The sequence below is a fragment of the Aquarana catesbeiana genome, linkage group LG05 (genome assembly GCF_042186555.1).
Source record: "Aquarana catesbeiana isolate 2022-GZ linkage group LG05, ASM4218655v1, whole genome shotgun sequence".
Classification (NCBI taxonomy): domain Eukaryota; kingdom Metazoa; phylum Chordata; class Amphibia; order Anura; family Ranidae; genus Aquarana; species Aquarana catesbeiana.
The window spans coordinates 252,504,215-252,521,166 of record NC_133328.1 but is presented as its reverse complement, the minus strand read 5'-3'; the positions used below and the strand labels follow the sequence as shown (position 1 = coordinate 252,521,166).

Here is a 16,952-nt window from a genome sequence, read left to right as displayed (position 1 = left end):
AACCGCTACATGTGTATCTCCAAATGGGATATTACCCTTTTCCCGGGTAAGGCGCAGGATGGTGTCTATCTCGAAAGTTTAGCAGTTTCGCGATAAAGGTTCGCGGAGGGGCTCCAGGAGCAGGTGGTCACGCCGCCAGCCGGTGTGCGCGCTCCACCACGAAGGTGGAGGAGAAGGCCTCTCTGCCGAAGTTGTTTATCAGGAGATTCTCCAGGAACGTCGGGGGGTTAGAGCCCTCCGCTTTTTCTGGAAGTCCCACAAACCGGAGGTTGCAGCGACGCAATCTGTTCTCCATTTCGTCCTGTTTACTTAGGACTGTGTTCAGTTGATATTGTAGCCTCTCTACATTGATCTGCAATGGCGGGAGTTCATCCTCTGCCTGGCCAATCCTGCGTTCCGTCTCGGACACTCTCTCCCTTAGCTTATGGATATCTTGCCGGATAAGTGAGATATCCACCTTGACCTCTTCTATCTTTGAGGTGAGGGTCGTTTGGCAAACTGAAACTGCCTCCAGGATCCGAGCAGTGTCTCCGGATGCCAGGGCCTCTTCCCCTGAAGCCGGGGGGGCGCCATCTTCACTCGCCGACTCCCGCTCCTCATGGCGGTATTTGTCTAGCTTCCCAAGCGTCCCAGTGTTTCGCTTAGGCGGCGACATGGTCGCGGAGGATGGCTGGGTGATCTGTGGTACTTGGTGCCAAGTTTTAGGGGTGATTCAGCCCCGAAGGATGAGTTTGCAGGATATTTGCAGCCGGAGCTCTCTCACCTCACTCCATGAAGCTTCAGGCCACGCCCCCGCATCTCAGGTTAACTACAGATGCAAGTTCCTGGGGGTGGGGAGCCCACCTAGAGGATCTAATAGCTCAGGGGTCCTGGAATTCAGTACAAATAAAGGCCTCCTCCAACTTTCGAGAGCTGTTGGCCATAGGAGAAGCACTAAAGGCTTTTGAGGGAAGGATCAGGGGCCAGGAGCTGCAGGTCTTGTCAGACAATGCCACAGCAGTGGCGTTTCTGAATCATCAGGGGGGTACCAGATCTACAACACTCCTATACCTATCAGCAGAGATGCTGTTCTGGGCGGAAAGTCGGATTCCTTCCATCTTCGCAGCCCACATAAAGGGGACATTAAATGTAGAGGCAGACTACCTCAATCGGCAGCCGATTCTGTAGGGGGAATGGGAACTGAATCCAGGTCTTTTCCCTGGTAAGTTGGCAATTCAGCGTTCCAGAGATAGATCTTTGCCCGCAGGAAAAGCATTAGGGTAGAGAGATTCTTTTCCCTTGCTCGAGAGAGAGGCTCAGAGGGGATAGAGGCGTTGGCACAGGTCTGGGATTTCCGACTGGCCTATGCCTTTCCCCCTCTGGGACTAATTCCGAGGGTCCTTCAAAAACTGTTCCGCAAGTTGACTCCAATAGCCCCTTGGCCCAAGAGAGCCTGGTTTCCAACCCTGCAGGGGTTGGTCCATAGCCCCACCGCTTCACCTCCCTGTCTGGGGTGACCTTCTCCTTCAGGGTCCAGTCCGCCACCCATACCCCAGCTTCTTCAAGCTGATGGCCTGGTGCTTGAAAGGCAGAACCTGTGTGAGAAGGGACTGTCGGACAGAGTAGTGGATACACTGCTCCTTAGTAGAAAGCCAGTCACAAGGCGTATTTACGCCAAGACCTGGGCGATTTTCTCTCACTGGTGTCAGGAGAGAGGGACTTCTCAAAGAGATCCCTGCTATCTTAGAATTTCTCCAGGATGGAGCAGATCTAGGTTTGGCAACCAAGACCCTTAAGGCGCAGGTTTCAGCCTTATCCTGTTTCCTTGAGAAACGTTTGGCATTACACCCCCTGATCAAGAGATTTCTCTTGGTCAGGGAGAGGTTGTCCCCTGTTCAAATGTTCAGGGGCCCTCCTTGGGACCTTACACTAGCACTGGAGGGGTTAACAAGGGCCCCATTTGAACCAATAGATCAGATCCCCCTTAGGATCCTGACCTTTAAGTTGTTTTTTTTTACTCGCAATCACCTCAGCTAGGAGAGTAGGTGACATTCAGGCTTTTTCTATTAAAGAACCATTTTTTTCTTTATTCGAGGACAGGGTTATACTCAGGCAGGACCCCCTGTACCTCCATAAGGTAGCATCAAAGTTCCATAGGACTCAAGAAGTGGTGCTGCCTTCCTTTTGTAGTAACCCCAAAAGTGAAGGAAGTGTCTTTTCATTGTCTGGACGTCAGACGCTGTTTATTATCCTACCTAGAAAGGGTCCAGCCATCTTTTAGTTAATTTCTCTGGCCAAAAGAAGGGCCAACAGGCATCCAAGGCTTCTATAGCCAGATGGATTAAGCATACCATTTCGTTAGCCTATGAGCAGTCAGGTAAAGCAGCTCCTAGAAACCTTAGCGCGCATTCCACGCGATCTCTGGCAACCTCCTGGGCGGAAAGGGCCAGAGCTTCGGTGGAGCAGATATGTAGAGCCGCTACATGGTCAAGCCAGAACACGTTCCTGAGGCATTATAGAGTGGAGTTACTATCTCCACAGGACCTGGCATTTGGCAGGAAGGTCCTGCAAGCGGTGTTCCCGCCCTAAAGGTAGGCCTGAGCTACTTTCTCTTCTCTCAGGGTGCCGTCCTGGAAGACGACTTGAGAAAATAACCAGTTACACTTACCAGTAACGGTGTTTCTGGGAAGTCTTCCAGGACGGCAGGCCTACTTCCCACCCGTTCTATTTAGGAAAGATATAATGTTTAGAGTGTGGTGGTGGTTATGTTTTTCACTCTCGTGCACTGGTGTGGGTCAATACTTTGTCACAACTGAGGAGCATCGGGAAGGGTGGGGGCCTTTAACCTCTTGATTGTGTTTCCTCTCAGGTGGACCAGTCATCTCTCAGGGTGCCGTCCTGGAAGACTTCCCAGAAACACCGTTACCGGTAAGTGTAACTGGTTATTTTTTTAAATTTTATTTTTTTTAGTTCTTCAGTCTTTTTTTTTGTTTCGCAAAGAATAAAAAACCCAGTGGTGGTTATATACCAGCAAAAGAAAGCTCTAGTTGTGTGAATAAAATGATAAATGTTTAGTTTGGGTACATTGTTGCATGACCGTGCACTTGTCCTTCAAAATGCGACAGCGCTGAAAATTGTCCTGGGCAGGAAAGGGATAAAAGTGCCCTGTATTGAAGTGGTTAAATATGCCGGAGGAGGCTAGACTGCCAGAAAATGTGTACATTCCTATTACTAGGATATTATTCCACGTCTGCAAGCTAATAGCCCAAAAATGTCTGTCTCCTCATTCACCTGGAGGAATTGAAAATGCAAATTAACCATACTTTTGACCAGTGAAAAGTTAGTTTACCTACAGTGGAACTGTCCTGCCAAACTTAAATTTAATCTTAAAGGGGGTATTGGTTGACATGCTCTCAATTGGAGAATTTACGGGTCTATTGGAGTTTCCTGATGTCTGGAGTACTGATGACAAAGTTAATGAAAAAAAAGTGTACAGACTCTATGGGCCACTCTTTTTCTGCTGTCGCGTTTCTATGTACGGTCATTGACTGTTTAGAGGTAATGTGCGCCATACACAGACACTTTGGGTTTACTTGTTATGTCTCTCTTATTGCTTATTTATTGCCAGAATCTGCAGAGAACGTGGTCGGGTGGGCAGAGTTCTGTGAGTTCAGAGTTCTGGGAATTGAAAACTACAAGTTTTGGCAGCCTTTCTGGCTGTTGGCTTATAGTTCTCAATGATCTACCACAACGCTGTGGAGTGCTGTGGTAGTTCATTGACGCTTCCTGTTAATGTGTACAATGTACGGCAAAACTGCTTATACAAAGAGCCATGCATAGCACCCACGATCTGCTGATCGTGGTGCAATGCTTTCCAGACTCCCAATTTTAAAAAATGCACACTTTTTTTTTACTTGCAAAAAAATATGCATTATATATATTTTTTAAAAGGTGAACTTATCCTTTAACCCTTTCACTGCCAAGTCCACACGGCGTACGGATTTACAGAAGTGCCTGCAGGTGGCTAAGTTCATATATGGCATATGGACCTCATTTCTCCCTCTCCTATAAGCTTATGTTCACTTCAAGCTTATATCAGAATTGTTCAGCAGACAGGATTACAACCCGCTGATCAGAGTTATTAACCCCTAATGTTACCGCCCCCCCAACCCATGCCACCACTTCCCTGCCCCTGCCTCTCCACCCCGCCAATCCCTTCAATCTAAATCAGCCACTCCCACTCTCCTCTCCTATCCCCTTCACCCCCCTTCTAATCACCAGTACTGATTACCCCCCTACCAACCTGCTCCCTGCAGCCATCATCATTAGCTGGCATCCCTCTTCTTCCACTTCTGCTTGCTTCAGGTGCTGTATGGTGCTTGGGGGGGATCCAGATGCGTCCCTCCCGCCAGTCAGATCACCCCCCCATGGTTTGGGGGGTGTTTTTCACAAATTCTGAATATTGTAAGGGAAAAATGAAAACCTTCATATTTTTAGAGAAATTTGTATATCTACATTCTTAAGTAAGTTCGATTTGAACTATTTTGAAAAAGGCGCAATGTAAAAATTACAAATATTTGCTATGTATTAACTCCATACAGGTTAATACAAAGGAAATGCCGCTCTATGAAGTTTCCGTGCTTTTGTAAGTACTCCCGCCCTACTACACAGTGCTGGGTGCTGGCTATGCTCAAGTCTGTGGAGATAGAAAAATCCTGGACTGCCGCACTCCATAGAAAAGCATCTTTATTGAAAAATTAGATTAAAATCCAAAATTGCAGACATAACAAAAAGTGGACACAGCGGGAAATAAAATGGCTAACGCGTTTCACATCCAAAGATGCTTACTCATAACTAATTTGATCAAAAAACAAGTGTTTATAAAACAAAAGAAAAAGGGGAGGGAAATGGTGGAGCACTCAATCTGTAACGACAGGCAATTAAGTGAACACACCTGCTACACAACTGGAGCTGAACTTCCAAAGATAGGATGCACATAAGGGTTTGAGATAATATACTAAAATATGAAAAAAACAAACAATATTAAAGAAGTTATTTTGAAATAACAAAAGTATAACAAAAATATGAATGTAAATATAAATAACCCATTGCAGTGCATCTATGAATGGAGTAAAGCGGGGAAGACATCAAGAAAATGCATATCGTTCTAAGTTATACCGAATGCCTATTGTAGCATTATGAGGCAAAAAAGTACTGAATGTCCATTATAGCATAAGGCAAAAAGTACATGAGAATATACATATGATACAGAAAGTGAAAAACATATACAGTTAAATACTATATATACTGTGTTAATTTCAATATATGTAAGTCACACATAAACTGTAGCAAAGTATTTTCATATACCTCAACGGAAAAGAAAATATATATATATATATATATAAGCTGTATTAAATTGAAAAATGTGAAATGATACTGGGTTTAAAAAGTATCAAAAACATTCTGGTCTAAAAAATCTGTTGTCTTAATTACACTGTTACTTGTGGCTCTCTGCACAAAATAGCAGTTATATTTTTTTTGAAAAAAGAAGAAAAAAAAAAAAGACAAAAAATAATGCCTGTAACAAGTGTACAAAAAGCTGGTCCTCTAGCTCTATATTCTACGCCAAACACAGCCTAAAAGGTGTATCCACTATAAACTAAGAACACTCCTTTCTCAAAGGGAGGCACAGGGAGACAGAATTCTCACTCCTTCCACTGCAAACTGCATTTGCACCGCTAGCAGAGCAAATTAATCACACAAGGAAAAAAAGATCAGTACAATTAAACCAGGTAATGAGTAATGGGCAAGAAGAAATCTAATGTCCATTAATCAACAATTTAATGGACAGGTTAAGCTTTATATTTAGATGGAATTTAGCAGGAATTTTGTAAAATTAGCTGTGTGTTTTATCTGCTAATAATGGTTTTAGTGTATTTTTTGCCAATATATTGTTTTGATAAACATATACGCAAATACTGCGGGGTCTAAAAAATCAGTAGCACTTCTTTATTCTAGAGGTCATATGCTTTCAGAAAATATATTGTTTTAGGGGTCTTTCACAAATTCTGAAATCTGTAAGGGAAAAATGAAAACTTTCAGATTTTTAGTGAAATTAGGATATTTACACTTTTGCGTCTGCAATTTTCACCATTTTGCAAAAAAGCGCATTATCTGCTAATAATGGTTTTAGTGTATTTTTTGCAAACCTATTGGTTTGATAAACATTTGCGCAAATACCGCGGGGTCTAAAGAATCAGTAGCACCTTCTTTTCATTCTACTGATCATGTGCTTTAAGACACTATATGGTTTGGAGGTCTTTCACAAATTCTGAAAGCTATAAGTGAAAAATAAAAAAGCAAAGGGAAAATTGCAAAAATGGTCTGGCCACCTGAGTGTACAAAATGGAGCACAGCCTGGCAGAGAAAGGGTTAATGTTTATGAAATGAATGTTTAATAGTAGAGTTTGCTTTGAACAGCGTTATTAGTAATGCATAACTTATGGTCAAGGCAGACATTTATTTGTTACTCTGGTCCCATAGGTTGATTATTAAAGTGGAGCTCCACCCCCCCCCCCCCTTCGGAAAAATTAAGTCACTAGCTACACATTCTGCAGCTGCTGACTTTTAATATTAGGACACTTGCCTGTCCTGGAATCCAGCGATGTCGGCGCCTCAGCCGATGTTTTCAGCAGCTCTCGGGTGCTGCCCTGCCGCCGCCATAGCCTGTAAGTGAAACGAGAGAGAGCGCCTATCTAAGCATTTTCATGTTTTTTTATTTTTATATATGTATATTTTATACATTGTCAAGTTTTATCTTTGTGGGGGTGGGGGTGTCATTTTAGCAATATATTTTACTTGTGATTATTTTATATTGTCATCATTGATTTTCTTCTGGTGTATATATTTCATGTGGATAGATGTTAAGTTTTCTGCTCTTGTATGATTGTTTAATATCTTTTAGCATCTATATGCTATAGTTCTCATGTAGTAACAAGGAGGTTTCTGTTTTTGCTTTACATTCAGCTCCAGAAATCCAGTTTTTAAAATGCATCTTTGGCTTTTTGTGTTCCTATGGTTGCCTTACCGGAATTTGACTAACTTAAAAAAAAAAAAAAAGCCATAAAATCTGTGTGCTGTGATGTTTTTATGTATCTCTTTGCAATTGGTTTCAATTGGCTTCAGGAGTTTCACAATTTTTTGGGTGGGTTATTAACCGCTTGTAGACCAGCTGCCACAGTTATACTGCGGCAGAATGGCATGGCTGGGTGAAAAGACGTTATTGTAATATCCAATCAGGCATATTCTAAGTGGATGAGGTTATCGCCCTCATATTTTTTTTCTTAATTTTTTATTTATTTATTTTTTTTAGGCCTTCAAAGAAATGATGGTTTGAAAGCAGTAGAAGTATTGCCTATTTTAAAAGAAAAAGTTGCATACCTGTCTGGTAAGTTATGGCACAATGTTTTCTGTTGTATTTAACTTACTGATTTCTGTTATACTTTGAAAATGTGTCGAAGGTAAACTAGAAGAAGTCATAATTAAATGAATACGTATTCCTTTGTGGAGCCCCTGGTTTCCAGACTTTTTATACTGGGCCTTGTCCTTTGTCAAGTTGACGCTATAAGTTTCCTTTTAAATTGCACTTTTGTTCATATTATTGAAAAGATTAGCATATTCTTAACACGCAGTAAAAGCGCTTCAAAACAAGCCCTCATACACCTTCCTAGCTGCTTGTACCGTGAAGTAATACATTCTAAAAAATCCTGAAAGATCACTAAAAAACACTAAAGCCTGGTTTCAGTTGTCAGCTTAGAAACATTTGCTGCTCTCTTACAACCCCAGAATAATAAACATTAGGGATGTGCCGATACCGTGTTTTTTTTTTTTTTTTTTTTTCTAATTCTATTATTTTCCAAAAAAGAAAAAGTGCAGTTTACTGCTAAAGTAAGAAACATAAACACATAACATCAAAGAGTCACACAATTGGATCTACATGTCAACAGGCCCAGCAATACACAGTATGGATGGTCACATAAATCATTACAATTATGAAAATGGTTGTCAGTGTGGAAGGCATATAAATTAGCTATATGGGAGACCCAAAACATAGACTCATAAATGCAAAACTGTGCAACATGATAGAACATTTACAGAATATTGGGAAGCAAAGCATCCTGGTGGCCAGCCAGACCCAGAAATGGAACAGTGAGAGAGGAAAAATGTATGCAAGGATACTCAAAATATCTGAAAAATGCAACGCCCATAACTGAGCCAGGGGTACGGGGTGGGGGAGCTGTCAAAGGTGAATGGGGGCAGGGGACCAGGTGTCTCTAGTATGAAGAATGGATCAAAATCAAGAAAGAACAAGGGGGTAGACGGGTAGTGCCTCTCACCCAAGGAGTAGAACTAAATTCAGGAAGTTGGCCTGACTGCGAAACCTCCCTGAAGATGGGCATCAGGGTACACAGTGTTGCCAGGGTCTCCAGGTCTCACAAAAGATCTCCTTCCTGATGTGCAAGGTAGCTGTGAGAGATTCTCCATTTCCCTCAGTTCATTTACTTTAGAAAACCATAGGGACTTTGATGGCGGGTTCTCCGATCTCCAACATAGGGGGATGCATGCCTTGGCCGCATTCAGTAGCTGAATTGTAAGGGAGGCTTTAGACTTGATTGGTCGTTCTGAGAGGTGTAGCAGGCATGCAGCATGGTTCCACTCCAGATCAGCGTTTGTCAGGTGTTTGACTGTGCAGATGACCTCACGCCAAAAGGGCCTGAGTTTGGGAGAGTCCCAGAAGATATGTAGCATCGTTCCCTCTGCATTGCCAGATCGCCAGCACGCACTAGGAACCTGAGGGAAGAAGCAGTGCAGAGTAGTGGGGTACCCTGTATAAGCGGGTCAAGATCTTATAACAAGTCTCTTGAACACTGGTGGCTATGGAGGATTTCTGAGCATAATGGAAGATCTCCTACTGGGAGTCAGTGAATTGGGTGCCAAGATCCAATTCCCACTTAGAAAGGAAGAGGGGAACAAACTAGCGATCGACCGATATAGGTTTTTCTCTGGCTGATGCTAATACCGATATTTAGAAATTGGGGCGGCCGATGGCCGATATATGATGCCGATTTTTGTGGCTGATATTTTAGGCCAAGTAAAAAAAAAAAAAAAAAAACTCACCCACTCCACTCCTCCCTGCTTGCTCCAGTCACTCTACCACACACTTGATGTCCTCAGTACAGATGGCACTGGTTGCCTTAGGCAGGTGGCACTGATTGGCACTGGCAGGTGGCACTGGTTTGGAACTGACATGGCACTGGTTGGCATTGGCAGGTGGCACTGGTTGGCATTGGCAGGTGGCACTGGTTGGCATTGGCAGGTGGCACTGGTTGGCACTGGCAGGTGGCACTGGTTGGCACTGGCAGGTGGCACTGATTGTCGTGGCTCTGACAGTGGCACTGGTTGGCACTGATTGGCAGTGGCACTGGTTGGCACTGGTTGGCAGTGGCACTGGAAGGTGGCACTGGTTTGGCACTGGCAGGTGGCACTGCTTGGCATGGCACTGGTTGGCGGTGGCACTGGCAGGCACTGGTTGGCACTGGGTGGCAGGTGGCACTGACAGATGGCACTGATTAGCACTGGCAGGTTTCACACTAAGCCGAGTAACTGTGTGAAACTGACAACAGAGAGATGTCAGATTTGAAAATAATGTCGGGGTGGGTGGGACCCAGCCTGGGTGGGCGGGACCCAGCAGCTATCAAACATCAGCCAATGATTGGGCTGCTTAACAAAAGGGGCGGGGCCACATACACGTAGCGGCCCGCCCAGATCCCATTGGCTAGTGTTCGAAAGCAGCCGGGTCCCGCCCACCCCCGACATCAACCTCAATTCTGACAGATCCCTCTTTCTCTCCTCTGTGTTAAGTGCCAGCTTCACACACTCAGCGGCTCTGGCAAGCATCAAGTGCCGCGCTGAGTGTGGAGAAGGGAGGAGGAACGGCGGGTAATGTTAAATATCGGCCTAATTTTGATAATAATCGGCCGATGCCGATTTATCAAAAATGGCCGATAAATCGGTTGACCTCTAGAACAAACCCTACCTCTGGTCGAATCAAAGAAGCATAAATTATTGAAATGGCGGCTGCCCCAAATATTTCGCGGCAAGCTATCCCCAAGTCTACATGGCTAATGGTTCCACTAAACAGAGAGGGGTCCTTATAGCTATACGTAAATCAATCCCATTTATCTGTAACAAACAGATAGCTAACCCTAATGGTAGATACCTTCTCCTGCAGGGTTCTGTTCAGGACAATGAAGTAACTATTATGACTTATTAGGCCCCGAATGACAATCCGGGCCCATTTCTGTCTCATATTTGCTCCTTGTTGCAGGTCCACCAGAGAGGTACCCTCCTGTTGGCGGGTGATTCTAATGTGACGCTCAATCCTGTCCTCGATAAATACCCGGCGGATCATAAAGCTACCTCCCTTGCTTTAAAAAAAGTCTTGCTAACCCTACAAAATCTGGACTTAGTGGACATATGGCGAGAGCTTCATCCCATGGGCAGGGACTACACACACTATTCCCATCCTCATCACTCCCATTCTAGAATCGACCATTCGTTTGTGTTACGGAAACATCTCCCTTTAATAGAATCGGTCTCGATTTTAGCAGTCCCTTGGTCAGATCACGATCCTGTTCTAACCGTCTGTCGCTCCCTACATAGCAAACCACAACATGCTCCATGGGTGATGAATGACTCACTTTTATCCTTCAAACCGATCCTCAGTGAAATCTAAGAAGCTTCTGCAGAATACTTTAGACTCAATGCAGGTTCTGTCTCGTCCCCAATAACACTATGGGAGGCTTATAAAGCTGTCCTCCGGGGTCGCGTTATTAGAATAGCGTCCCAACGCAAAAGAGAAAGGATTCAGGCCCGACGCAAGTTAGAGCAGAACTTGGAGGACCGCTCGGCGGCCTTTAAGTTAACCCCCACCCCTGCTAATCGCAGATCTTTAGACAAAGCCCGTACAGACTTGGATCTATGTCTGACAGACGAAGCGGACCGTTCCTTACGTTGGGCCCGCCTGAAATGGTATGCTAAGGCAAACAAACCCAATGCTCAGTTGGCCAATAGGCTACGCACTTTTACCCCGAAATTTACCCCCATAACCTTGCGCACCCGCCATAACATACTCACGGGGAACCCCCAGAAGGTCTTGGAAGAATTCTGCCATCGCTTTACCAAACTTTACTCCCCCCCCAAATAACTCTTCAATGCAGGGCCTGAATGCTTTCTTAAGAGTTATCCCTACCTTCCCTATCCAAATCCCACATTTCCCAAATGGACCGAGATATACAGGTCTCTGAGGTTCTTCAATGCATTAAGGAACTGAAAGTGGGCAAAAGACCAGGCCCAGACGGTTTCGCTGCTTTGTATTATCGAAAATTTGCAGAGGTTCTGGTCCCACACCTAGCGGCTATGTATAACTCGGTCAAAGGAGGTCACACATTTACACCAGATTTGCTCACTGCCAACATAGTAATGATTCCTAAGCCAGATAAGGACCATTCTTCCTGGGCAAATTTTCGGCCAATCTCTCTAATTAATATTGACTTGAAGATATTGACAAAAATTCTGGCCAACCGCCTGATCTCCTTTCTACCGCGCCTGATAAAAAAGGTCCAGGTGGGATTCGTCCCCCGTAGGCAGGCGGGAGATGCCATTAGACGACTCCTCCAAATTCAACATATAGCTCACGAAAGGTCCCTAGAGACAATGTTTCTTTCTTTAGATGTCAATAAGGCCTTCGATGCCTTATCCTGGCCCTATTTGACACAGGTCCTCACTCATTACGGTTTTGGCACCTCCTTTTTGAGTTGGGTCTTAGCCATATACCGCTCCCCCCAGGCTAAAGTGCGTTACTATGGATATGAATCGCCTATTTTCCCTATTAAGAGGGGAACACGTCAGGGATGCCCGCTCTCCCCACTCTTATTTATACTTGCACTTGAACCCCTGGCAGAGGCCATACGCTCTCACCCAGATATATCAGGAGTAGAAGTAGCAGGCACTGCGAACAAATTGTCACTGTTTGCGGACAACCTTTTATTAACCATTACTAAACCCAGAATCTCCCTTCCCAATTTATTCTCTCTCTTAGACTCCTTAGCCTCATTCTCAGGCCTTTCAGTTAATCCGGCAAAATCTAAAGCGATGTCTATCAACCTTCGGGCCCTGGAACTAGAATCCCTACAATCGGCATTCTCATTCCAGTGGTTAACCTCACATTTGGGTATTAAACTTACTCCGAGATACTCAGGATTATACCAAACCAATTTTCCCCCGCTTTTCTGAAAGCTGGAGGCTATGCTTGCCTCTTGGTCAACACTCCCGATTTCTTGGTTCGGCAGAATAGCGACAGTACGCATGACGTACCTCCCTAAATTACTCTATTATTTTAGAGTTCTGCCAGTCCACTTGCCCCCCCATATCGTTCGAATACATCAACGTAAAATGATGCAGTTTATATGGGGCCCTAAGAAACCCAGGATCAGGAGGCAGGTACTTTACGCGCGCAAAATCAATGGTGGCCTTTCAGTTCCTAATTTACGAGCATATTATATGGCTGCGGGTATTGCCCCAATATCTCGCCTCCATGAGAAACAACAAATGCCACTATGGGCCACCATGGATTTAGTTGACGAACACCCAACACCTCTAGCTTCTCTTCCGTGCCTTCCTAAAGCACATCGCCCCTCTACCATGGGTCCCTGTCTGGCTCACTCCCTTTAAACTGTGGGATGCGGTCAAGTACTCAGCAGGCCTAATTTCTCCTCATCTCCCATTACTCCGCCTCCTTCACTGCCCTTTATTTCAACCAGGTTGTGATAATCCATTGCAGTTTAAATAGTGGTCTGATAACGGCTTTACAGATATCCATTCGTTATTCACCCCAACCAAGATCATCCCTTTACGTTCCTCACACAATATCCCCCTTAAGGAACATTATAGTTATCTGCAAATTAGGCATTTTCTCCAACAGCTTACAAAATCCCAATCGGCCCCCTTTACCATGCCCCCTTTTGAAAGTCTTTGTAGATCGTGCCCCCAATCCTCGGGTCTGATTTCCCTCATACTGTTATAATTAATTCCAAGACGCCACCATTGAGACCTTATCTTCAGTGGGAGGCCGAACTCGGAAAACAATTAGACCCGGAGGATTGGCAAGATATGACTATTATGCTATCCAAATGCTCTAAGAATGTTCTCTTCTTGGAGAACGCCTACAAAGTCTTCTATAGATGGTACTATACACCGGCTAGATTAGCAAGCTTCATCCCATCTTATTCCCCCCTCTGTTTTCGTGGGTGCTCACAGGAGGGCACGATGGCGCATATCTGGTGGACCTGCCCCAGGGTTTGCAGATTATGGGTCAGAGTATACGCACTACTACGCAATCTTTTTAATACCACTATAAAGCGGGACCCTTTCGAGGCCCTCTTATGGAAACCAATTGCAGAACTTCTTTGTCCTGAACGCCAACTAGCAGCACATATTTTTACCGCAACTAAATTGACCATAGCAAGGGCCTGGAAAACTCCGAACCTCAGTTTTGAGGCAGTTAAAAATTGTGTGAATGATGATATGGTAAACGAGAAACTTATGGCTATATTATTGGACACACATAATAAATTCCTCAGGATATGGCAACCCTGGGTGACCCATAACCCTCCATCAAGATTTGACCTAACGCTTCTTTCCCTATAATGAGCCTCCGCCCCCCCCCCCACCCCAGGGTCCTCCCCCCCTCTTTTCCCACCCCCCTCTCTCCCACTTTCAATTCCTCTTTCCTTTTTCTTATTCAGGCCCTTGGGCTTAAGTCTACAGAGAATGGATATTTAAGGTAGCGAAGAGGAGGGAAAAAAAAAAGAAAAGAGGACAGAGAAAAAAATTACTTCCTACAAAGCTACGTTATCTTTTTTGAGGTTAATCGATTTAATTTGATTTTGTTTCTGTTTTTTTTTTTTTTTTTTTTTTTTTTTTCTTTTCCTTTATTATCTATGAAAGGTTACGTATTACAATAACATCTCGCTAGACATCCTTTAAATGTTCAAGAGTGTTTGCAATCATAATATTCTGTGTTTGCAGTTTACCGCTAGGTTAGTAAACACGAGATGAAGGCTCTTCTTAGTATGTCGCCTGGCCTCGGCCTTGAACGGCCTAAGACCTGGCTTCAATCTTTGAATGTCAGTATTACCTGCCGGATACCGGCAGTTTTATACCTGTTTATTCTAGATGTATCCATCACTGTTTTGTACTATTCTGTTGATATATATTTTCAATAAAACTCTTTGTACAAGAAAGTCTATGGCGGACCAGTTCCCTCCTGTGACAAATATTTTCCAGTTCCGTGAGCTGACGAGATATACCCGAGAATCGTGAACACCGACGGAGAAAATTACGTAGCTGGAAACCACACCAGAAGTCCAATGGGGGGTCTGTAGCAGACACTCGGGCAGAAGAGGAGAGTTGACAGTCTGTTCCCATAAAATCGCAGAGTTGAAGCCGGCCGCTCATAACCAATTGCTGGAAGTGAGGGTTCTGGAGGCCAGGTGCAAATTCTTGATTGCCCAGTACTGGCTCCACGGGGAACGGTAGTGGTGACACTGAAGAGTGTCGCAAGGCATCTCTAGCTGCCAACAATGTGCTACCCAAGGTAGGGTGTTCAATGATGGCCTTCGGCAGAGGAGAGGTGATGCATGGGCAGCTCTTTGCCGTGTCATTGGAGTCTTCTAATTCCATGGCCACTCAATATTTTGCTTCCACATGGCAGTGCCAGTGCTAACCTAGTGAGATGTGCTGCTTTGTAGTAGGCTCTCACATCTGGGAGGCTTTGTGAGATTAAGTTGAAGCTTAAGGCGAGGCCTGCGATGAGACCACATAAAATCCAAAACCTAGAGCTCACTCGCATAAAGAACACTAGGGGGAGGTGAATCGAAAGTGCCTCTAGCAGGTACAACACCATAGGTAACATGGTCATCTTGAGGGCATTGCAGCGGCCAAACCACATTAAAGTGAGTGCCAGTGGAAAAGATCAGCTTTAAGACAGATGAATAGTGAGGCGAAGTTTGCCAAGTAAAGGGCAAAAGGGTCGAAGGTAATGTCGACTCACAAATAATGGATAGTTAGTCGCCCAATGGAGGGAAACTGCTTAACACAATGACTTGGCTGTGACATTGTCCACCATAATGTTGAGGACAGAGGATTTGGATGAGTTGATTCTGAAAAAGAGTACCATATTACTGTAGGGAATGGAGCAGTTTCGGGAAAGAAGTAAGTGGATCAGTTTTAAAAAGATCAAATCATCCGCGAATGCGGCCACTTTGTGTGACCCCAATGCTTTGTGACAGCCAGCAATGCCAGAGTTGTCCCTTACTGTGCACAAAAAGGGCTCTAGAGAGAGTATGAAAATCAAGGGGGTCAAGGGGCAACCCTGCAGCGTGCCATTGTGGATGTTTGAGTCAGCTCTCATCTCTTTGACCGTGGCTGTAGGGTTGGCATAAAGGGATAGGCTCCAACTCGGCATGGCTGACCGGAGTTCGATGCGTTTTAGGATGGCCTGCATAAAAGTCCAGTTTACCCAGTGGAAGGCTTTCTCTGTGTCTGTGGACAGTAAGAGAAGAGTCCGATTCGACGACCTGGCTGCATGGATCAGGTTCACCACCCGAATTGTGTTGTCGCGTGGCTTTTGGAGGGGAACAAATCCTGCCTGATCTCTGTGGATGAGACTCAGGATATGTGGGAGCAACTTATTAGCGAAAATGTTTGCGAACCGTTTTAAATTAATGTTCAGGAGTGCTATCGGGCGGTAGTTCCCGCAACGCAATGGATCCTTCCCCCTCCTTTGGGATAAGGGACAGTATGATAGTATGTCTATTGGAAAGGATTTCCCCTCCGTGATCGAGTTAAGAGCAGAGACCAGGGGTGGGAACAACGTCTCGAAGACTTTGTAGTGAGCCAGGGAACTCCCAGCTTCTCAGCTGTGATGGGTACCTCCAGCTCCTCTTGGACTGCAATGGTAAGTGGCGGTATGCCGGAGGAGGCAAGGGGGGGGGGGGGATGATCCAGATTGTAAAAGCCTTCAAGGATCTAAACTCCGCTGCCATTTCAGAAGTAGTAGTTCAATGCTTTTTTTTTTTTTTTTTATCTTGAGGGGTTGCTTTAAAGACCGATACTCGTGCAATTTCTTAGTATTGGTATCGGTGCAACCCTAATAAAAATGTATAAAGTCTGCGCTCCACCCAAAAGGATATTAAAATTTGACTAAAGTAGAAAAAAAAAATAACAAGCTGCTAGCAATAAAAGTAAATATACAACACCCTTTGAGTAAAGTATAAATAATAATTGCAGTGCTCTACAGTTTAAACTATCCAGGAATGAATGACAGTCCCACTAATCAAAGTTCATCCATATCCTCAGATATGGGTCACAATCGGTCGACTTTGTACGTTTAAATTAACATTCATAACCTTCTTTCAAGTCCAAGCCAAAGAAATGGCCCAATCACAATGGTTTGCTGCTTTAATCACTTCAGCCCCGGAGGATTTGGCTGCTCATTGACCAGGGCACTTTTTACAATTTTGCACTAAGCTGCTTTAACCACTTCAGCCCCGGAAGGATTTACCCCCTTCCTGACCAGAGCACTTTTTACAATTTGGCACTGCATCGCTTTAACTGCTAATTGCGCGGTCATGCAATGCTGTAACCAAACGAAATTTGCGTCCTTTTCTTCCCACAAATAGAGCTTTCTTTTGATGGTATTTGATCACCTCTGCCGTTTTTATTTTTTGCGCTATACACGGAAAAAGACCGAAAATTTTGAAAAAAAATGATATTTTCTACTTTTTGTTCTAAAAAAAATCCAATAAACTCAATTTTAGTCATACATTTAGGCCAAAATGTATTTGGCCACA

General features: G+C 44.4%; 1 protein-coding gene across 1 annotated transcript in view; it reads left to right on the top strand.

Moving 5' to 3' along the window:
* TRIO (trio Rho guanine nucleotide exchange factor) overlaps positions 1-16,952 on the top strand; it is a gene marked incomplete in the record, with an annotated part of 1,361,655 nt that overhangs the window by 70,988 nt on the left and 1,273,715 nt on the right. Inside the window, 1 exon segment of the mRNA XM_073630705.1 lies at positions 7,352-7,426. Within this exon segment, the coding sequence (XP_073486806.1) occupies positions 7,352-7,426 (75 nt within the window).